General features: G+C 42.4%; 2 protein-coding genes across 2 annotated transcripts; one reads left to right on the top strand and one right to left on the bottom strand.

Moving 5' to 3' along the window:
- Window positions 1-76: 76 nt before the first annotated feature.
- Window positions 77-10,947, bottom strand: slc13a2 (solute carrier family 13 member 2). Its single transcript, XM_072375468.1, has 12 exons — window positions 10,048-10,947; window positions 8,234-8,362; window positions 7,686-7,822; window positions 6,215-6,462; window positions 5,969-6,146; window positions 5,768-5,890; window positions 5,458-5,667; window positions 5,274-5,374; window positions 5,057-5,172; window positions 3,396-3,557; window positions 3,176-3,313; window positions 77-821 (listed from the first exon to the last, which is right to left on the bottom strand). Exons 1-12 carry the CDS (start codon window positions 10,147-10,149, stop codon window positions 690-692), a joined length of 1,776 nt encoding a protein of 591 aa, XP_072231569.1. The 5' UTR covers window positions 10,150-10,947; the 3' UTR covers window positions 77-689.
- Window positions 10,948-13,081: 2,134 nt separating this feature from the next.
- vtnb (vitronectin b) lies at window positions 13,082-21,701 on the top strand. The gene is made up of 8 exons (XM_072375180.1): window positions 13,082-13,256; window positions 16,779-16,895; window positions 16,971-17,201; window positions 18,382-18,521; window positions 18,712-18,868; window positions 20,684-20,842; window positions 20,927-21,262; window positions 21,352-21,701. Exons 1-8 carry the CDS (start codon window positions 13,193-13,195, stop codon window positions 21,486-21,488), a joined length of 1,341 nt encoding a protein of 446 aa, XP_072231281.1. The 5' UTR covers window positions 13,082-13,192; the 3' UTR covers window positions 21,489-21,701.
- Window positions 21,702-21,840: the final 139 nt, after the last annotated feature.

Genomic DNA, 21,840 nt, shown 5'->3' on the forward strand with positions numbered 1-21,840 from the left:
AATCACCTCAAGTATTTACAAGTTTAACATCATTAAACATGAAGCTGATGAGTGCTTGTGGTAAGAAACAAACAAAAAAAACACAGTCCAACAAAAGGACCACAGTAATAAATTAAATTAACTGATACAATTAATTCAAATCAGTCTAGTTTACATTTAGCATCAGTCAGAACGTTCCCATTGTTTCAGATAATCACTCAAACACGTGTGCATCACCGGTAAATGATAAACGGATTGATAAGATCATGATGCGTTCAGGAAAACACGAATAAGGAAATGACCTCCATGCTTTCTCTGACGGTCGGCTGCTGCATGAGGAAATCTTAACGTTTAATGATGCATTTAAGTTAAGAGTCCTTCATGACTGTTTAACCGAGTCTATCATTATAAACCAAGATTTCAAACTATAATAACTCTGAGTGGTTCATCTAAACACTGTACACACACTTAGAAACCAGACTTGTAAACCATCTTGTGCCTAAATTAGACGCTTGTTTTCTGTTTTCATTTTCTTATTTTCAGAGCTTCTCTCACTGGTTTGAATTTGTAATTTTCTTATGTGCATTAATCAGACTATTAGTGCCAAATAGATTTGATCAAACCTCATGGCCCTGATAAAATAACATATATATATATACCATACAGAACATTTAACACCCAGTTGTTGGTCATCTTTATCTCACGCTTGCTCAAGGCTGGCTGTGAGTAGTGTTGGCCCAATGAGGGAAGGTGCCCATGTCAAACATGGCGTATCCCCAGGTGTTGATGCCCAGATTGATGCACAGGATCCCAATGATGTTCAGCATGAAGCCAGCTTTGACCTGAAAGAGCCGAGAGTCATATTCTGTGGAGTGAAATCTATAAAAGTTCCCAACAAGCGAAAGGTCGTCCATATAAACAGCTTTAACTGCTGTGTCAGTGTGCAGGAGGCCACTTTAACGGTGGCGCCCCGCAGTATCTCACGTGCACATCATTTCACCATGGCAACCGTGCATGTTTATCTGAAACTGTTGCATGAATAATTAACATTAAATCGATTCTGCTGCTCCTATGAAACAGACAATGATCCCATTTGGTGCATCAGATCACAAGTTAACATCGGCTGGTTACCGGTAACCACGGTGACAGCTTAAAGGGACTCCCTGAAAATCGTGTTTTAATGTGCAGCACTTGGAGCGCTCTTAGGTCGGAGAATCTGAGGCTACTACTGCTCAAACATGGCTGCCAGAAGAGCACATTTTTGCCTCTAAAACAACTCGAACCAGAAGCTTTCACAGCGATTCGAGTCATTTCTCCTCCACATCTCTTCCAGATCATACAGTTGTCTCGCTTCCACCCGAGCAGAACATGTCGGAGGGTCTGTGGCGCGATGTTCCAGGTTACAGGGACACAACAAACACATCGTGGTGTCGTTCAAATCGATGGAACTTCTTCTGGCTGAGTTGCTTTAGAGCGGGAAAGATGTTCCCCTGCAGCAGCTGTCACAGTTTAGTCATCTTTGCCAAGTCTTTCCAGCGTTCTCCTGCCAGCTTTACCGGCACCGACCTGTCCCTGATTCCCTGATTCCCTGATTCCCTGATTCCCTGATTCCCTGCTTCCCTGATTCCCTGCTTCCCTGATTCCCTGCTTCCCTGCTTCCCTGATTCCCTGCTTCCCTGCTTCCCTGATTCCCTGCTTCCCTGATTCCCTGCTTCCCTGCTTCCCTGACTCCCTGATTCCCTGACTCCCTGATTCCCTGATTCCCTGATTCCCTGGTTCCCTGATTCCCTGATTCCCTGATTCCCTGATTCCCTGATTCCCCGATTCCCCGATTCCCCCGATTACCTGATTCCCTGATTCCCTGCTTCCCTGCTTCCCTGATTCCCTGCTTCCCTGATTCCCTGCTTCCCTGATTCCCTGCTTCCCTGCTTCCCTGCTTCCCTGAGTCCCTGCTTCCCTGATTCCCTGCTTCCCTGCTTCCCTGATTCCCTGATTCCCTGCTTCCCTGATTCCCTGATTCCCTGCTTCCCTGATTCCCTGCTTCCCTGATTCCCTGCTTCCCTGCTTCCCTGATTCCCTGCTTCCCTGATTCCCTGATTCCCTGCTTCCCTGATTCCCTGCTTCCCTGATTCCCTGCTTCCCTGATTCCCTGGTTCCCTGATTCCCTGATTCCCTGATTCCCTGATTCCCCGATTCCCCGATTCCCCCGATTACCCCGATTCCCTGATTCCCTGCTTCCCTGCTTCCCTGATTCCCTGCTTCCCTGATTCCCTGCTTCCCTGATTCCCTGCTTCCCTGCTTCCCTGCTTCCCTGAGTCCCTGATTCCCTGATTCCCTGCTTCCCTGATTCCCTGCTTTCCTGATTCCCTGCTTCCCTGCTTCCCTGATTCCCTGCTTCCCTGCTTCCCTGCTTCCCTGATTCCCTGATTCCCTGATTCCCTGATTCCCCGATTCCCCCGATTACCTGATTCCCTGATTCCCTGCTTCCCTGGTTCCCTGATTCCCTGATTCCCTGATTCCCTGATTCCCTGATTCCCCGATTCCCCCGATTACCTGATTCCCTGATTCCCTGCTTCCCTGCTTCCCTGATTCCCTGCTTCCCTGATTCCCTGCTTCCCTGATTCCCTGCTTCCCTGCTTCCCTGCTTCCCTGCTTCCCTGATTCCCTGCTTCCCTGATTCCCTGATTCCCTGAGTCCCTGCTTCCCTGATTCCCTGATTCCCTGATTCCCTGCTTCCCTGATTCCCTGATTCCCTGCTTCCCTGATTCCCTGATTCCCTGCTTCCCTGATTCCCTGATTCCCTGCTTCCCTGATTCCCTGCCTCCTGGTAATTCGACCTTCTGTCCCTGACCAAGAACTTTGCCTCTCCTCTCCTGATTCCTGTTTGCCGGTTTCTAAATCTTCCAGAGTCTCAGTAAAGCCTTGAACTTTCTACCACTGTCTTCTGACTCCTTTTGGGTCCATAAACCCCCCGTTACAGCAGCCTTGTACTGAGCACCGTTTGGCTTTAGCTCAGCCAGCAGGAGAGCTTCTGATCCTTCAGACTGAGAGCTCTCTGCTGCAGGTAGGAAAAAGTTCTGCTCCACTTAAAGCCAAAATCATCCTTTCCCATTTGAGCCTTTCACAGTAAAGCCTAAAGTTTCAGTAACACATCACCTATTAAATCTTCTAAATGAGAGGAAAGAAAGCGTCTCACCATGTCTATGACTTTGAGGTTTCCAAAGGAGAAGGCGATGGCGTTGGGTGGAGTAGCCACAGGCAGCATGAACGCCAGCGAGGCAGCGATGGTGCAGGGCAGCATCACATAAAGAGGGTGGATCTCAATAGCTATCGCCTTAAGACACAAAACACAGCAGGGTGGTGTACACGGAAGAGATTGTGTGCACGTTGGGAGTGTGTGCATGTGCCTGGTTTACCATTGAAGCCAGAATGGGCAGGAAGAGGGTGGTGGTGGCCGTGTTGCTGGAGCATTCGGTGAAGGTGGCAACGAGCAGGGAGAGAATCATGGAGATGGCAAAGGGAGGGATGCTCTGCAGAGGGGCCAAGCTGTCTCCCAGCCACTTGGACAAGCCTGACACCTGGAAACATGGAAATGTCAGCCTTTTGTCATATTATTTTAGTATTACTTGAAGAGAAGACAACTTATGGCTTTGTTTTTGTGTCTAAAAACGACATAAAGCCACTAAAACGGAGAATTTTGAAGGCTTTTTGTTGTTTTTGCAGTGAATACTCAAGCAGCCGCTGTAATGCAGCATCATCAACAGTTAAATCATCAGCTGATGAAGCTCATCTTGGGCTTTTCTCTAACTTTGACTGTTTTTTAGGAACATAGTGAGGAGAAGACTTCTTATAGCTTTGTTTTTGTGTCTAAATACGACATAAAGCCACTAAAACAGAGAATTTTGAAGGCTTTTTGTTGTTTTTGCAGTGAATACTCAAGCAGCCGCTGTAATGCAGCATCATCAACAGTTAAATCATCAGCTGATGAAGCTCATCTTGGGCTTTTCTCTAACTTTGACTGTTTTTTAGGAACATAGTGAGGAGAAAACTTCTTATAGCTTTGTTTTTGTGTCTAAAAACGACATAAAGCCACTAAAACAGAGAATTTTGAAGGCTTTTTGTTGTTTTTGCAGTGAATACTCAAGCAGCCGCTGTAATGCAGCATCATCAACAGTTAAATCATCAGCTGATGAAGCTCATCTTGGGCTTTTCTCTAACTTTCACTGTTTTTTTCTTTTAAAAAAAGACTGTGGCATAAATCTCTCTTATTATATCATATTATTTTAGTATTACTCATCCATCTGTTCGAGAAACTGTAATTAAATTGCATTTTGAAACTCTTCTAAGGAACATAGTGAGGAGAAGACTTTGTTTTTGTGTCTAAATACGACATAAAGCCACTAAAACAGAGAATTTTGAAGGCTTTTTGTTGTTTTTGCAATGAATACTCAAGCAGCCGCTGTAATGCAGCATCATCAACAGTTAAATCATCAGCTGATGAAGCTCATCTTGGGCTTTTCTCTAACTTTGACTGTTTTTTAGGAACATAGTGAGGAGAAGACTTCTTATAGCTTTGTTTTTGTGTCTAAAAACGACATAAAGCCACTAAAACGGAGAATTTTGAAGGCTTTTTGTTGTTTTTGCAGTGAATACTCAAGCAGCCGCTGTAATGCAGCATCATCAACAGTTAAATCATCAGCTGATGAAGCTCATCTTGGGCTTTTCTCTAACTTTGACTGTTTTTTAGGAACATAGTGAGGAGAATACTTTGTTTTTGTGTCTAAAAACGACATAAAGCCACTAAAACGGAGAATTTTGAAGGCTTTTTTTGCAGTGAAAACTCAAGCAGCCGCTGTAATGCAGCATCATCAACAGTTAAATCATCAGCTGATGAAGCTCATCTTGGGCTTTTTTCTTTTAAAAAACGATCTCTGCTGCTAATTCATTAAGCACCCTTTCAATCTTAGAGCTAATTCACACTTTACTGTTGTTTCTTGAGGCTCTGCACATTTTAAACCAGAACAATCGTGTCTTTAATGTCTTAAGAGGAGCTAAGGTGCTGTTTTTGGGTGCCCACCTCACTGCCTGCAGCCAAAGCGAAGCCTCCTCCCAGCAGCAGGATGATGTTCCAAGGCATCCTCTCGTGGACCACCTGCCAGTTCAGCAGCGTTGGGGGGGCTTTTATCGGCTTACCTGTGACACCAAGGTGAATTTCATGCATGAAACAGTCATTATTCACGGTCTGCTGAAGGTTCGGTGGCTTGAACTCCATTAAAACCCAGGATATGGCTCACCTGCCTCGTTGTTACCGTAGCTGCTGCACTTGGGCAGCCGGGAGGGGATGACGAAGAAGAGCATCGACATGAAGATGGCGACCGTTCCATCTGACACGAACCTGAGAGACGCAGAAAGTTATCTCAGTAGGTTTTTCTGCTGTTTTCTGTGAGGATAAAGGCTGAAAAGCAGAAAGAGACTCACTCGTCATCTTTATTGAAGAGGACTGTGGCCCAGCCTGGAATGAAGCCGGGCTCCCGGGTGAACCAGAGCAGCACGAGCAGCACAAAGATGGTGAGCACCGAGCCCTCTGAGAACCTCATGCCACCCAGCTTCCTGTACTCTTCCTTCATCACAGCATACGCCTCCTTGTCTGCGTCGCTTTTCACTCCGCAGCCAAACGTCTTCTTCAGGCTTCGGAGAGGAGATCAGTCCAGAAATCATTCAGCAGAGCTGCTTCCTGACAGCTTTAAATGTGAAAAACATGTCTCTACGGCTCCTGAGACCAACTTACTTGAAGCCAAGGAACATAAACTGAAGCCAGAACCAGGAGATGACCAGCATGAGCAGCATGTTGGGAAAGGCGAAGGCGAACCAGCTGGCGAAGTTGATCACATCGCCGTTCTTAGGGAAGAGCCTTTAGAGGGAAAAACAGAGATTTAAGAGGAGCATAAACTGGATGAGGCTGGTTCGGTTCTGTTTGTTGATGGCTCACTTGTTGATTTGACCCTGGAGGATGATGTTGGGGGTTGTGCCGGTGAGGGTGGCGGTGCCGCCGATGCTGGCTGAGTAGCACACACTCAGACTCATCCCTTTGGTCAGGAGGTCATACTTGGCATCCATTGCTTTTCTCCTGAGCTCCCGCTGGTGATCCATCACATTCCCATGCTCACCTGGAACATGAACAAAGTTACTCACAGAGTTTAATCCTCCTGGAGGACACGGCAGGCCTTTAACTTACAGTCGCCATTCTGCAGCTGCGCTGGCTTCTTCTCATCTACAATTCCCTCCTTGGTTTGTGTGACTTCAAGCTCAAAGCCGTGGTTTTCCTGAGCTGCAGCCTGGATGTCCCGTTCTTCCGCCTGGATCTCAGTTGCTTTCAGCTGCTGGAGCACAGCCTGGGCGATGGGCAGCATCATGGCTGTGGTGGCCGTGTTGCTGATCCACATCGACAGGAAGGACGAGACGATCATGAAGCCCATCATCAACCTGTGAGAAAATGAAATGACCTCAGTGGCCTGCTGAAAAGGAGCTTCTAACGGGGCTCATGAGCAGGAGAGCCAACTTAGTTCCTGTTGCAGGGGTTTTTGTGTGTCTTTAAGCTGTCTGACAGCATCGTTTGGTGTTTATCGGTCAAAGAATCAAGACAAAAGTCTCTGCAACTGCAATTAGATTAGCTATTTATGAGGATGTGCAGCCGGGAAGGAATGGAGCAGGAGGAAGATCAATCTGACATGTTCAGAGTTAAAGGAAGCCAGAGAAATGCTGATCAGAACGGATCGGATCAGATCGGCACAGATCGGAACAGATCGGAACGGATCGGAACAGATCGGATCAGATCGGAACAGATCAGAACAGATCGAACAGATCGGATCAGATCAGAACAGATCGGATCAGATCGGATCAGATCGGAACAGATCAGAACAGATCGAACAGATCGGATCAGATCGGAACAGATCGGAACAGATCAGAACAGATCGGATCAGAACAGAACAGATCGGATCAGATCAGAACAGATCGGATCAGATCAGAACAGATCAGAACAGATCGAACAGATCGGATCAGATCAGAACAGATCGGATCAGATCGGATCAGATCGGAACAGATCAGAACAGATCGAACAGATCGGATCAGATCGGATCAGATCGGAACAGATCAGAACAGATCGAACAGATCGGATCAGATCGGAACAGATCGGCACAGATCGGATCAGATGATTTTCTATTAAATTGTTTTCACTCAGTTTTTTTCCACATCAGTTTGATCTGATTTACAACTGATCACAATTTCCTGGTTGCGTTTAGGAATGCAAACTACGAAGTTTGTGGTCAGGTTTAAAACAATAACTGAAGCGGATCTGCGCCATTTCACCGTGTTTAGCTCAACCGACACTAAGGGATGCCCTCTGCTTTGATCCATGGTGTCAGCTGTCCTGACTGTGGCTTGTTTTCCGTCTCTGAGAAGGTTTCAGCAGCCTTAATAAAGGCTAACATGGAAGCATAATTCAGGATTCAGAGTACAGGTCTGGGTTTGACTGATTCGCCATCAGCTTTTTGTTGCCAGTGAGCAGCGCTCTTCAGTGGGAAAACCCTAAAACTCAACCCTAAAAAGCAATAAAACCTGCTACAAATACAAGTTTTCAGCTTTTTGTGCCACAAATCTCGTTTTTAACGTCAGATCTACACAGATTAGCTATCAAAGGAGTCTCTTACAGGGATGGTCGAACCCCAACCAGCAGCAAAACGCGCAGAGCGATGCGTTTATGAAGGTTCCAATACTCCACTGCGATGGCCACCAGGAGGCCGCCGATGAACAGCATGTTTGAGTCTTTCAGATACTCGATGCTGACCTGAAAAAGACAACGCAGACACTCACTGAAGGAGACAAAGGCATCGTGTTGCAGTAACCTGTGGACGTGTCGTTACATTTCATTTATTTGCAATAAAAGTGGAGCTCTGGGATAATAAAGGCTCGCTCAGACCATATATTTCAGCTCGCTGTGTTATATCACTTCAGATGACGTCAGTGGGTTAGTTATCTAAGTTCTGCTGGAGTTCTTAGGTCTTCCTGACCTCCTTCTCTTGTTGGGTGAATATGTTTTGCACATATCTAATGACCTATTTAAACGTTCTTGCTCTCGTTCTCATTCTCTCCCGTTTTCCCTTCTCGTTTTAACACTTTTCGTTGGATCTTTCTGCGCAAAAAGGAAATCCCACGAACAGCCTTTGAAAATATCAGAGAAGCTCAAAGGGGACCGTACATCTCCAGCCTTCATGATGCCCATCGCGGGGAAGAGGACGATGGGCAGCAGGGCGGTCACAGCCAGGGGCATGCACTCCGTGCACCAGTACACGGCCATGATGATGATCGCATAGCCGCATTTCGCCTGCTGTAAACACAGAGAGGAGAGGATGTGAGGCAAACGGGCAGCAGCAGTGTTGCACCAGGCCTTTTAGGCAGTGAGATACCTGCTGTGGCTGATATTCAGCTCAGCTTTCAGAGCCAGATGCATCTGTAGCGGTGCTAAAAGCTTTTAGCTGAGCTAAAGATCTGTGGGAGGATACTGGAACACAACTGTGTTTAAATGAATCTGAATATAAGTTAAAGTTAAGGCTCCATAAACTGCTTCCCCCGGGAGGAGGGACTGTTATTTTTCTGCTTTTGTTCTATACGTCACGTTTTTTGGGACCAACACCACACACCAGGCTGTCAGATCATGCTGTAGCAGCTCCTTTAAGTCTGCTCTGTTGAGGCCCTGCAGATCCACTTCATTTGGTGCAAGATTTAGACACCCCAGTCTAATTGTGGCCTCTTTAGCTTCTTATCTCTGCTCTGTTTGCCTTTCACTTTCAGACAAAGCAAATAAATCCCCATGCATGCTGTGCACATGCCTCCAAATGTGCATATTTGGCAGAGAGAGACACACATTTGCTTGGATTTTGCACAGGAAAAAGCACACAGAAGCAGAGTCAGACACAGAGTTATGGTGTACAGTTAATCAGCTTCTATGTCTCCTTTGTCTAATCACCGGCCTCCTTTTAAAAGGCTTTGAGACTTTAAACATGCAGATAGCAGCAAGCCTTGATCATAAAATAAATGCTCGTGTCTCCCAAGATAACATTTATGGTTCCTCAGTAAAAAAAGACCTGATGGAAAACTTTCCACAGCAAATCCTGCAGGTTTGCTTGGTGCCTCTGAAACTTTTATACCTTAAAAAGTGTAAAACACGTTAATTAAGGTTATATTTGTCCCGTTTAATGCTAAATGTTCCATGTCTCTGTACCATTCACTTCTTATGGTGAAAGAGGGAGAAATAAACTGTTTATTTGCTTTATTTCTGTTGTGCAGTTATGGAAAAACATAGAATATTAATCATGAAACTGGCGTTAGGAGGTGCTCAGAATTAACTAAACCTGCTCACTTTATTTTCAATTCAATCACTTATTCTGTGGTTATATGAAGGGAATTTAATTTAAAGACTAAAATCTAAATGAATGTGGCCAGACAGGCCATCCCAGCTGCTTTTTGGACGTTTTTCTTGGTTATTTGCATTTTTGAGGCCTTTTTAAGTCATTATTCACGGTGTATGAAATACAAACGGTGCTTTAACTTGTTCTCTACGCAGTAAGTTTGCTCCTTTTTTCCTTTTCATGGGTGAGTTTTAAAGTTTTCTTTGGAAAAATGAGCAACAGCTTTATCCATAATTCCAACAAAGACTCGTCAGTAAAGATTTATTGAGTGAAAACTGAGTTTAAATCCATGATGTTTGGTGTCTGAATATGTTTGAGTCAGCATTAAAAAACCGAAAAGCATGTCTTCAGCGGCGCTATTTGCCTGATTATGTTGAAGTTGGAGCTACTGATAAAGTGTTTGCGTCTCAAACAGTTTAAAAGACCACTTACAGATTTAAAAGTTACCAAATGCTGAAAACAAATTCCTTGGTTTAATGAATTCAGCTTTAATTATAGGTTCTTATTACCGGGACACCTGACAGATACCAGCTGTGCTGTGAAGAAGAATTAAGTTGAAGAAATAAAGGTTTAGAACTATATTAAAAAGCCATTTTCTGCTTACCGAAGTAGGAATGACCAGCGGCAGGGGAAGGAAGACGAGTGGAGTGAGGAAAATGATGAAATAGTTTCTGTGGTACCAGAGCCACCTCAACAAGTTCGCCATGATGCCTGCAGAGAAACCAGCAAAGACTTTCCTGAGGTTTGACAGCTGATCCAGACAAACAGGCCGAAGTGAGGAGGAGGAAGCCAGGTGATGCAACTGTAGAGATGTGCTCAGGTAAAGAGGCAAGAATCTGTTGAATTTACGGTCTATATCTGTGGGGGCAAATCAAACATTAACCCAACACTAAGGAGATATAATTCTTTACAGAGAGGCAGATGAAACTGTTGGGAGAGGGCAAAAGGTAGCAGTGAAGGTACAGGAAGGTGGGGGGGCTGGCAGCTGAGACAGATAGCAAAACAATGGGAGGGTTTATCAGGTGAAGGAGTGCAGCTTGGTCCAAAGGTCAACCAAAGGTCAACCAAAGGTCAGGGGCTGAGCAGCAGCCCACCGACAGCCGTGGATCTGACGTTGAGACGATTTGTGGCACAAAAAGCTGAAAAACTCCACTGAAAACTTGGATTTGAAGCATGTTTTAGTCCCATATTTGCTCCACTGTTTTGTTTGTCTGAATTTAAAGGAATAAACCGACACAGTCAGCAGAAAGTCTGTTTTAACATGTTGAATAAAGATAAAAAAAACCCTGATTCAGACGTCTCAGGACCTTGTTTTTGTCTCATCTGTTCCAAACACATCTGCGTTTTCTGAGCTTCGTTTCAGCTGGTTGAAAGCTGGTAAACGGTCACACCAAATGTCTAACTTTGACCTCAAAGATGAGCGCAGAACTGGAAGTTTGTGCTCCGTGGAGAAGCCTTTTGTTGCTGGATCCCCGCTGTGACTCCAGGTCGCTAAAGGTCCAGTCTTATCTCTAAGTGCTGCTTTGTTGATGTGAAACTGGCAGGTTAAACTTAATTAGCATCATAGTTTTCAGCTCATACCCTCAAACTCGGATTTGAATGTCATTTGAAGGGTTTTATGGGCCTAAAAAGCTTTCTGTTGTTTTACGAATTACTTTAATTACACTTCAATTGAGATAAGAGACGGCTCCCATTAAGTCGTAAAGCGCAGCAGAACTGAACCCAAACACTGATGCGATAGCACAGCGAACAGGTTTGTTCAAGCATTTCTGAGGCTCGGATCCTTGTTTTGCAATAAGAAATGAGCCAGAATCAAGTCATTTATGGCCACTTAATTACTTGGCATGCTTTCAAATTCCATATCAGTGTAGTTTATCAATGTATAACCGATGTAAATCTAAATATACCCGTTGGTGATAAGAAATGATCATTTATTAATTCCCTGACCTGAAAAATTGAGCGATTAAATGTAATTTGTAAGAAATAAAGTCGCTAACTGAGAGTTGGGATGTTTCCAAAGGAAATGAACCCTTCCTGAGGCTGAATGTGTCACATATTAAATCCCACACATTAAAGAATAAGAGCGCAAACTCTGTTACAGCCGCAGATACAGAGCAGATCAAAGGTTTGGCCATCCTCGTGCACGGAAAGCCGAGCTTTTTATCATTACCGGCAAGGACGCTGACTTGTTTACTGATATTTGGCATAAAAGAGGAAACACGCCAGTAAAAAACTTCGCTGATAATGCTGCCAACAACAGAAGCCTGTCGTGGAAAATAGAGCCATATAAAAGCTTTTTCTGAGTCAGTGACTTCTCATCTGTTGCAGGTTATGATCTTTTAAGACTCATTAAAGAGTGTTTTCACGGATTATTATGTTTTTAAGTGTTTGGTCGCAGTTATTCAAACATGTTTATCACTTTAAAAAGTGTAAAATAAGGTTTAATTATATGTAACATTCAGTTTAATGTGAAAAAATTTGGGAAAAAAATCATTTTACAGTTATTATTCTTATTATTATTAGATAATCGTTTAGTGACGGTCAGTCTAAAGGCACAGGACGCAGATTATGACCGGATTAAAGCACGAACAGCAACTTTTAACCTCTCCAGATGCTTCTTAAACACACATCTGATCATAATGAGCTTTGGGAGGCTGCTGCCGGAGAATCCTGAACTCCTGCAACGTGGGAAGACGAAAAAAAAGCCCAAACTTGACTTTTTAATCCCAATTACATGTACTTTTGCAGGTTTTCTGTGCCTGCTGGGCTTTATTCCTGTGAGCTGGTGGAGATATGACAGCAGCCCAGACATTACTCCCTGAAACAGCTGCACAGACAGCCAAAGTCCACGTGACACCGGCTTTATGGACCGTTTCTGCTGGATTTGATTAAAACTATCTACCGATAAACACAATCTGACTTTCCTTCCTTATTGTTTGGATTATTATATTCTATGCTTCTGTTCCTGTTTCTCTCAGCTGAGGTGGAGGAATCTGACAAACGCTGCTCGGTGAGCGATGAGGGAAGCAAACGCTCCTGTAATCTCTCCGTGCGCAGACTTTGCGTCTCTGCACTGTGCCGAATCCGCTCAGAAACTCCAGTCCGACAATCTCCCGCTGGACTTAATCCCAAATGAAAAACCCAGCCGCTCCACATTTATTGAATATCTCTCACGTTGTCTGTTTTGCTGTCATGCATCACTCAGTTATCAGGGTTACATTTGCACTGTATTTGCTTTGGGGACACAGATCAATAGAGATTAAAGACTGCCCTGGTTACACAACGCTTGTTGCTTTCTTTCCACGCTACAAACGCAGCAAACAAACAGTATTATCTGCGCTGCAGACACCTTTCTGCAGGTGCTGGTTCGGCTTTTAACCATTTTTCAACCAAGCAGATCATCAGCAAAGCATTTACAGGTGATATGGTTTAAGGAATAACACAATTATAAGGGTAAAGGTGCAAATATGTGTGCCAAAGTGGTCCCGTTTGTGCTATCCTACGGTGGGATGTTTTTAGGGCAGATCGACCATCGCAGCTTAATGATTATCACAGCTGAGCAGCGACCAATCAGGAGTGCAGATGTGTGTGGGCCATCAGGCTCCGAACAGAAACAGCTATTGATCCCTTGCACACGGTGCAAAACTCCAAAGTGGGGCACTCAGCCGAACTCATCTGATATTTCATCTGTCTGTGATTATATCAACACATTTCCATCGCTTTAGTTTGAATATTTCCTGGGAGCTGACATGCAGCCAGCGGTGGTTCTGCTGGGCCTTGTCCTCCTGCTGGACGCCGCCTCTGCTGCAGAGGGTAAGTCTCCGCAGTAACAGACTGTTGTATGTGCGTTACCCAGCATCACAGTGTCCTCGTGCTGCTACTGAATTCCTAAAATTGGATGCGTTTGTATGTATAGTTAGTTTCTGGTTTTGCTTGCAGCTGCATCTAATTGAATGGGTTCACGGACTGTATTGCATGAAGTATGAAGCTCTAAAGTGATGCTGTGCACTACTTATTGGTTTATCAGTGCATGTTTACAGGTTTAAGAGTGAAGTGCACGTGATAAACTTATAAAATACGGTTATTTCTTACCTTTTTGGTTTCTTTGATTACAAAAAAAGGGTCAAGAAGCTAAATAAAAAGCTAGGAATTAGAGAATAGTCTAAAGAACTGCTGAAAATCCTACTGATTTTTCAGCTAAAGTAACAATAGACAGTCCTAAATGTAGCTTTAAATGCAGACTTTTTGTTCTTGGATTACAAAAAATTGTCAAGAAGCGAAATAAAGAGCTAAAAATTAGAGAATAGTCTAAAGAACTGCTGAAAATCTTGCAAATTATTCAGCTAAAATAGCAATAGATAGTCCTAAATGTAGCTTTAAATGCAGACTTTTTGTTCTTGGATTACAAAAAAGGGTCAAGAAGCTAAATAAAAAGCTAGGAATTAGAGAATAGTCTAAAGAACTGCTGAAAATCTTGCTAATTATTCAGCTAAAGTAGCAATAGACAGTCCTTAATGTAGCTTTAAATGCAGACTTTTTGTTCTTGGATTACAAAAAAGGGTCAAGAAGCTAAATATAAAGCTAAGAATTAGAGAATAGTCTAAAGAACTGCTGAAAATCTTGCTAATTATTCAGCTAAAGTAGCAATAGACAGTCCTTAATGTAGCTTTAAATACAGACTTTTTGTTCTTGGATTACAAAAAAGGGTCAAGAAGCTAAATAAAAAGCTAAGAATTAGAGAATAGTCTAAAGAACTGCTGAAAATCCTACTGATTATTCAGCTAAAGTAGCAATAGACAGTCCTAAATGTAGCTTTAAATGCAGACTTTTTGTTCTAAGATTACAAAAAAGGGTCAAGAAGCTAAATAAAAAGCTAAGAATTAGATAATAGTCTAAAGAACTGCTGAAAATCCTACTGATTTTTCAGCTAAAGTAACAATAGATAGTCCTTAATGTAGCTTTAAATGCAGACTTTTTGTTCTTGGATTACAAAAAAGGGTCAAGAAGCTAAATAAAAAGCTAAGAATTCGAGAATAGTCTGAAGTACTGCTGAAAATCGCTTTAAATGCAGACTTTTTGTTCTTGGATTACAAAAAAGGGTCAAGAAGCTAAATAAAAAGCTAAGAATTAGTTAATAGTCTAAAGAACTGCTGAAAATCCTGCTAATTTTTCAGCTAAAGTAACAATAGACAGTCCTTAATGTAGCTTTAAATGCAGACTTTTTGTTCTTGGATTACAAAAAAGGGTCAAGAAGCTAAATAAAAAGCTAAGAATTCGAGAATAGTCTAAAGAACTGCTGAAAACTTGCTAATTATTCAGCTAAAGTAACAATAGATAGTCCTAAATGTAGCTTTAAATGCAGACTTTTTGTTCTTGGATTAAAAAAAGGGTCAAGAAGCTAAATAAAAAGCTAAAAATTAGAGAATAGTCTAAAGAACTGCTGAAAATCCTACTAATTATTCAGCTAAAGTAGCAATAGATAGTCCTTAATGTAGCTTTAATTGCAGACATTTTGTTCTTGGATTACAAAAAAGGGTCAAGAAGCTAAATAAAAAGCTAAGAATTAGAGAATAGTCTAAAGAACTGCTGAAAGTCCTACTGATTTTTCAGCTAAAGTAACAATAGATAGTCCTTAATGTAGCTTTAAATGCAGACTTTTTGTTCTTGGATTACAAAAAAGGGTCAAGAAGCTAAATAAAGAGCTAAAAATTAGAGAATAGTCTAAAGAACTGCTGAAAATCCTGCTAATTTTTCAGCTAAAGTAACAATAGATAGTCCTTAATGTAGCTTTAAATGCAGACTTTTTGTTCTTGGATTACAAAAAAGGGTCAAGAAGCTAAATAAAAAGCTAAAAATTAGAGAATAGTCTAAAGAAGTGCTGAAAATCCTACTGATTTTTCAGCTAAAGTAACAATAGATAGTCCTAAATGTAGCTTTAATTGCAGACTTTTTGTTCTTGGATTACAAAAAAGGGTCAAGAAGCTAAATAAAAAGCTAAGAATGAGAGAATAGTCTAAAGAACTGCTGAAAATCCTACTGATTTTTCAGCTAAAGTAACAATAGATAGTCCTTAATGTAGCTTTAAATGCAGACTTTTTGTTCTTGGATTACAAAAAAGGGTCAAGAAGCTAAATAAAAAGCTAAAAATTAGAGAATAGTCTAAAGAACTGCTGAAAATCCTGCTAATTTTTCAGCTAAAGTAACAATAGATAGTTCTTAATGTAGCTTTAAATGCAGACTTTTTGTTCTTGGATTACAAAAAAGGGTCAAGAAGCTAAATAAAAAGCTAAGAATTAGAGAATAGTCTAAAGAACTGCTGAAAATCTTGCTAATTATTCAGCTAAAGTAACAATAGATAGTCCTTAATGTAGCTTTAAATGCAGACTTTTTGTTCTTGGATTACAAAAAAGGGTCAAGAAGCTAAATAAAAAGCTAAAAATTAGAGAATAGTCTAAAGAACTGCTTTAGAAAAAAGGGTCAAGAAGCGAAATAAAGAGCTAAAAATGAGAGAATAGTCTAAAGAACTGCTGAAAATCTTACTGATTTTTCAGCTAAAGTAACAATAGATAGTCCTTAATGTAGCTTTAAATGCAGACTTTTTGTTCTTGGATTACAAAAAAGGGTCAAGAAGCTAAATAAAAAGCTAAAAATTAGAGAATAGTCTAAAGAACTGCTTTAGAAAAAAGGGTCAAGAAGCGAAATAAAGAGCTAAAAATGAGAGAATAGTCTAAAGAACTGCTGAAAATCTTGCTAATTATTCAGCTAAAGTAGCAATAGACAGTCCTTAATGTAGCTTTAAATACAGACTTTTTGTTCTTGGATTACAAAAAAAGGGTCAAGAAGCTAAATAAAAAGCTAAGAATTAGAGAATAGTCTAAAGAACTGCTGAAAATCTTGCTAATTATTCAGCTAAAGTAACAATAGACAGTCCTAAATGTAGCTTTAAATGCAGACTTTTTGTTCTTGGATGACAAAAAAGGGTCAAGCAGCGAAATAAAAAGCTAAGAATTAGAGAATAGTCTAAAGAACTGCTGAAAATCCTGCTAATTGTTCAGCTAAAGTAGCAATAGACAGTCCTAAATGTAGCTTTAAATGCAGACTTTTTGTTCTTGGATTACAAAAAAAGGTTCAAGAAGCTAAATAAAAAGCTAAGAATTCGAGAATAGTCTAAAGAACTGCTGAAAATCTTGCTAATTATTCAGCTAAAGTAACAATAGATAGTCCTAAATGTAGCTTTAAATGCAGACTTTTTGTTCTTGGATTACAAAAAAGGGTCAAGAAGCTAAATAAAAAGCTAAGAATTAGAGAATAGTCTAAAGAACTCCATTTCCACAGAGTCCTGTGTGGGTCGCTGCGGCGCCTTCAGCTCACGGAGCAAATGCCAGTGTGACTCCATGTGTGTGTTTTATGGAAGCTGCTGCGTGGACTTCGACAGCATCTGCCCCAAAAAAAGTAAGCGCATCTGTGGAAAACTTCCTTGATGAATTATTTTGGAAACGCCGTCATGTTACGATGTTCCACCCCCAGTTTCTCGGGGAGACACCTTTGACGAAGCACAGGAATCAGGGACGAGACCCTCCGACTTCACCACGACCTTCATGCCGACTGCTGAACCCACGGTTCCTGCCTCCTCGCCCCCCCCACCCGCCACCACACAGGAGCCCCCCCCACATGCCGACCCTGATGCAGCATCCTGCAGTGGCCAGGCGTTCGATGCCTTTCTGCAGCTGAAGAACGGCTCCATCTATGCATTCAGAGGTAGGACTTTCAACTCAACTAAAGGCTTCATTTCAAGATGAATGTTACAATGTTAGATTCAGTTCAACAGTAACATGTCGGAGGATCCAGGGAGCCTCTGTAAAGCCACCTCAGCTTCTAATTGTTAGCCCGATCCTTTCATTGGAAGCCCAAGAACAAGCTGGAGAAATCTTTTATTAATAAAGTATTTATTAGTGGTCACATAGTAAAATATATTGCAGCTGGACTCGGAGGGACAGAGCCCCGATATCCAGAAACATTTCATATTTATAGCTAGTTTTATCTCACAGAGGTTGTATAATTGGCCAGTTTTTAGTGGCATAATCAGGCCAAACACTGTCCTTGTTGTGTTCTTTGGATGTGATAAAACTGTTTTAGGCTCGGATCTAATGTACCAGACCTATCTGCTCCAATAGAGATGTTCTATCTGACCCAGTTGTTTATGTCATTCTAAGGTCTTGGACCATGAGCAAAGTGGAAAAGTACCAGCTAGGAACATAGATTATTTAGTAAAATACAGAATATGAATTTAAATGTCTAAGAACAAAGCCAATTATAACACCAGGAAACATTTTACTCATCCCTCTTATGGCTAAAGCAGAAATTAAACACAACAACTTATAACTCTGATTTGTTCTTGGATTACAAAAAAGGGTCAAGAAGCTAAATGAAAAGCTAAGAATTAGAGAATAGTCTAAAGAACTGCTGAAAATCCTGCTAATTATTCAGCTAAAGTAGCAATAGATAGTCCTTAATGTAGCTATGAATGCAGACTTTTTGTTCTTGGATTACAAAAAAAGGGTCAAAAAGCGAAATAAAAAGCTAAGAATTAGAGAATAGTCTAAAGAACTGCTGAAAATCTTGCTAATTATTCAGTTAAAGTAACAATAGATAGTCCTTAATGTAGCTTTAAATGCAGACTTTTTGTTCTTGGATTACAAAAAAGGGTCAAGAAGCTAAATGAAAAGCTAATAATTAGAGAATAGTCTAAAGAACTGCTGAAAATCTTGCTAATTATTCTCCCTCAGACACTAGATGGGGGGAAAGTGCACAAAAAGCCTTTCTTCTCCACAGTCTCTCTGTTCAGAACATTTTCAGTCCGTCACCCTGGCTGAGTCACTTAAACTGGGCTCATATGACCCATCCAAACTGATCCAAGGCCTGCTCTCATGTCTCCCAGGTGAATATTTCTTTGAACTGGATGACACGTCCGTACTTCCTGGTTACCCCAAGCGTATCCAGGATGTTTGGGGAATCTCTGGACCAATCAGCGCTGCCTTCACACGCATCAACTGCCAGGGAAAGTCCTACATCTTTAAGGTAGGGGCGTGTGATTCTTGACATTTGTACCAGTTTCAGGGGTAAGTGGCCCGTTCAATGCTTTTAAATTGGACTTTATAAAAGTAAAAGTGTCTTATAAATAAGATAAATCATTGACAGAACCCTGTCAATGATTCTCCCAGTTAAAATGTTTCAGGGACGCTACGTTTTCCACTGCTTTCTGTCACAGGGGAAGAAGTACTGGAGGTTTGATGGTGATGTCATGGATGAAGACTATCCACGCGACATTTCCATCGGCTTCGAGGGCATACCCGCTGACATTGATGCCGCCTTTGCCGTACCAGCACCGAACCACCGCGGAAAGGAGAAAGCTTACTTTTTCAAAGGTTTTTACGTTGGGATCAGAAGTATTTTTGCAGATTTCAAACCCAGCTACATTCATTCTGCTCTGTAATGTGTGAGAAATGATGCATTTCTCTCATCTGAACAGTGAGGCTCAGGTGGAAATGCCTGAAACATGCAAACATATCGGTGGCCAGCAGGGGGCCAGTCCTCTGGGGGAGCGTGGAAGTCAGTTTTTAGAGAAAATTAATGTTTATGTTAATGTATTTAAGTATTTAGCAGACGCTTTTATCCAAAGCAACTTATAGGTAGGCATGTAGGGTGAGGGGGTCTTGCCTAAGGACCCCTACTTTATTTATTGCTTTGGGGAGTCCTTTGAATTTAGAAAATGATGGTTTATGTGTCTAAATTTGGTTTACAAAGCTGGGTGTCTGCAGAGAAACGTAGAAACCAGGTATCCAGCCTTTAGATGGAAAAAAACCCTAATATCAAGCTGTGTCTGTGTCTTCTTAAGGGGACAAATATTACCAGTATGAGTTCAAGTACCAGCCGACCCACGAAACGATGCATTTCTCTCATCTGAACAGTGAGGCTCAGGTGGAAATGCCTCAAACATGCAAACATATCGGTGGCCAGCAGGGGGCCACTCCTCTGGTGGAGCGTGGAAGTCAGATTTTAGAGGAAATTAATGTTTATGTTAATGTATTTAAGTATTTAGCAGATGCTTTTATCCAAAGCAACTTATAGGTAGGCATGTAGGGTAAGGGGGTCTTGCCTAAGGACCCCTACTGGAGATAGTACCTTTCATACAGGGGATTTGAACTCTAGTCTCCCACATGGAAGGTGGCAATCATACCACTATCCAGTCCCCAATTACCACACTTCTCATTTTATTTATTGCCTTGGGGAGTCCTTTGAATTTAGAAAATGATGGTTTACAAAGCTGGGTGTCTGCAGAGAGACTTAGAAACCAGGTATCCAGCCTTTAGATGGAAAAAAACCCTAATATCAAGCTGTGTCTGTGTCTTCTTAAGGGGACAAATATTACCAGTATGAGTTCAAGTACCAGCCGACCCACGAAACGATGCATTTCTCTCATCTGAACAGTGAGGCTCAGGTGGAAATGCCTCAAACATGCAAACATATCGGTGGCCAGCAGGGGGCCACTCCTCTGGTGGAGCGTGGAAGTCAGTTTTTAGAGGAAATTAATGTTTATGTTAATGTATTTAAGTATTTAGCAGACGCTTTTATCCAAAGCAACTTATAGGTAGGCGTGTAGGGTGAGGGGGTCTTGCCTAAGGACCCCTACTGGAGGTAGTACCTTTCATACAGGGGATTTGAACTCTAGACTCCCACATGGAAGGTGGCAATCATACCACTATCCAGTCCCCAATTACCACACTTCTCATTATATTTATTGCTTTGGGGAGTCCTTTGAATTTAGAAAATGATGGTTTACAAAGCTGGGTGTCTGCAGAGAGACGTAGAAACCAGGTATCCAGCCTTTAGATGGAAAAAAACCCTAATATCAAGCTGTGTCTGTGTCTTCTTAAGGGGACAAATATTACCAGTATGAGTTCAAGTACCAGCCGACCCACGAAACGATGCATTTCTCTCATCTGAACAGTGAGGCTCAGGTGGAAATGCCTCAAACATGCAAACATATCGGTGGCCAGCAGGGGGCCAGTCCTCTGGTGGAGCGTGGAAGTCAGTTTTTAGAGGAAATTACCACACTTCTCATTTTATTTATTGCCCTGGGGAGTCCTTTGAATTTAGAAAATGATGGTTTATGTGTCTAAATTTGGCCACAAAGCTGGGTGTCCCAGCCTTATATCAAGCTGTGTCTGTGTCTTCTTAAGGGGACAGATATTACCAGTATGAGTTCAAGCACCAGCCGACCCACGAGGAGTGTGTCCAAATGACCCGGGCCTCCCCGTCTATGCTGTTCACGCAGTACACCGACCTGTTCTGCGATCACACCCTGGAGGATTTCTTCACAGAGCTGTTTGGAGGCTCCTGTAAGAACCTGCCTGTAATCACCTCTTATTCCTAATTTGACGCAGCGTGAGTCTTCATCGTCTTGCTCCTTTCTGATGGTTTAGACACCAGTCACAGCCCCGGCCCTCGCTCCATCAGCAGGGACTGGCAGGGCATCAGGCCTCCTGTGGACGCTGCTGTGGTGGGCCGAGTGCACGTCACTCCCAAGCCGGCGCTGCCTTCTCCTCCAGCCGGGAGGAGGCAAAGCAGACGGAGGAAGAGGCCCAGCAAGCGCCGTGGCAACCGGCATCGAACGAGGCACAGCCGCTCCGTGTTCGATGATTTGTGGCTCTATGATGATTGGTTTGATTTAGTCGAGGACTACAGCGACATCGTTGAAGAAACCCCAAAGCAGGACGACAAAAGCACCCCGGTTCAAAATGTCTACTTCTTCAAGAATGGTATTCATCCTTTTTTTATGTGTAAATCAGGCTCTTTGCACCTCCTACTTTAACGTCTTTTGGCTTTTCTTTTGCTTTTCTGACGGCAGATAAGTACTTCAGAGTGTCTCTGCAGACGAAAAGGGTGGCTGCTGCAGACCCTCCTTACCCACGATCCATTGCACAGTACTGGCTGGGCTGCAGGCGTGAAGAGGCCCCTGAAGCATCCAGGGCAGAGAAGAGATAGGCAGAGAAACCCACCTAACAATCGCTTTTTAACTGTGGCACCATGTGCTCAATAGTACAGTTGTTTAGGCAGCATTTAGCACGTTATTAATTTACCTTTTGGAGTTGTAAAACGCTCACAGGGCAAGAATAAACCACTGCTCAGTGATGCTGTGCTGACCTCTTCAGTCTGACCAGTTTTAACAGTTTTAAATAAATCTTTATTTGTCCTCCAGATGAGTCTTTGACTAAATTCAAACCATAGCCAAGTTAAGGTGTTTTTGTTTTTTACAGCGTTGAGCTTTAAAACGTGCTGTTTTATACTGTGTTTTACTACCTGTGCTATGCTTAAAGTTTATGTGACCTTTATAGTT

Source organism: Leuresthes tenuis, unplaced genomic scaffold (genome assembly GCF_036924035.1).
Source record: "Leuresthes tenuis unplaced genomic scaffold, fLeuTen1.0.hap1 SCAF_21, whole genome shotgun sequence".
NCBI classification, from domain to species: Eukaryota; Metazoa; Chordata; class Actinopteri; order Atheriniformes; family Atherinopsidae; genus Leuresthes; species Leuresthes tenuis.

What these genes read in the sequence shown, in the direction of transcription:
- vtnb (XM_072375180.1), top strand. Translation starts at nt 13,193, where the DNA reads ATGCAGCCAGCGGTGGTTCTGCTGGGCCTTGTCCTCCTGCTGGACGCC. An exon ending in CAGCATCTGCCCCAAAAAAA is followed by an intron (nt 16,896 to 16,970) that starts GTAAGCGCATCT and finishes TTCCACCCCCAG; the next exon opens with TTTCTCGGGGAGACACCTTT. An exon ending in AGAGCTGTTTGGAGGCTCCT is followed by an intron (nt 20,843 to 20,926) that starts GTAAGAACCTGC and finishes CTGATGGTTTAG; the next exon opens with ACACCAGTCACAGCCCCGGC.
- slc13a2 (XM_072375468.1), bottom strand. Translation starts at nt 10,149, where the DNA reads ATGGCGAACTTGTTGAGGTGGCTCTGGTACCACAGAAACTATTTCATC. An exon ending in TGCCCATTCTGGCTTCAATG is followed by an intron (nt 3,314 to 3,395) that starts GTAAACCAGGCA and finishes TTGTGTCTTAAG; the next exon opens with GCGATAGCTATTGAGATCCA. An exon ending in ACCTCAAAGTCATAGACATG is followed by an intron (nt 822 to 3,175) that starts GTGAGACGCTTT and finishes CGGCTCTTTCAG; the next exon opens with GTCAAAGCTGGCTTCATGCT.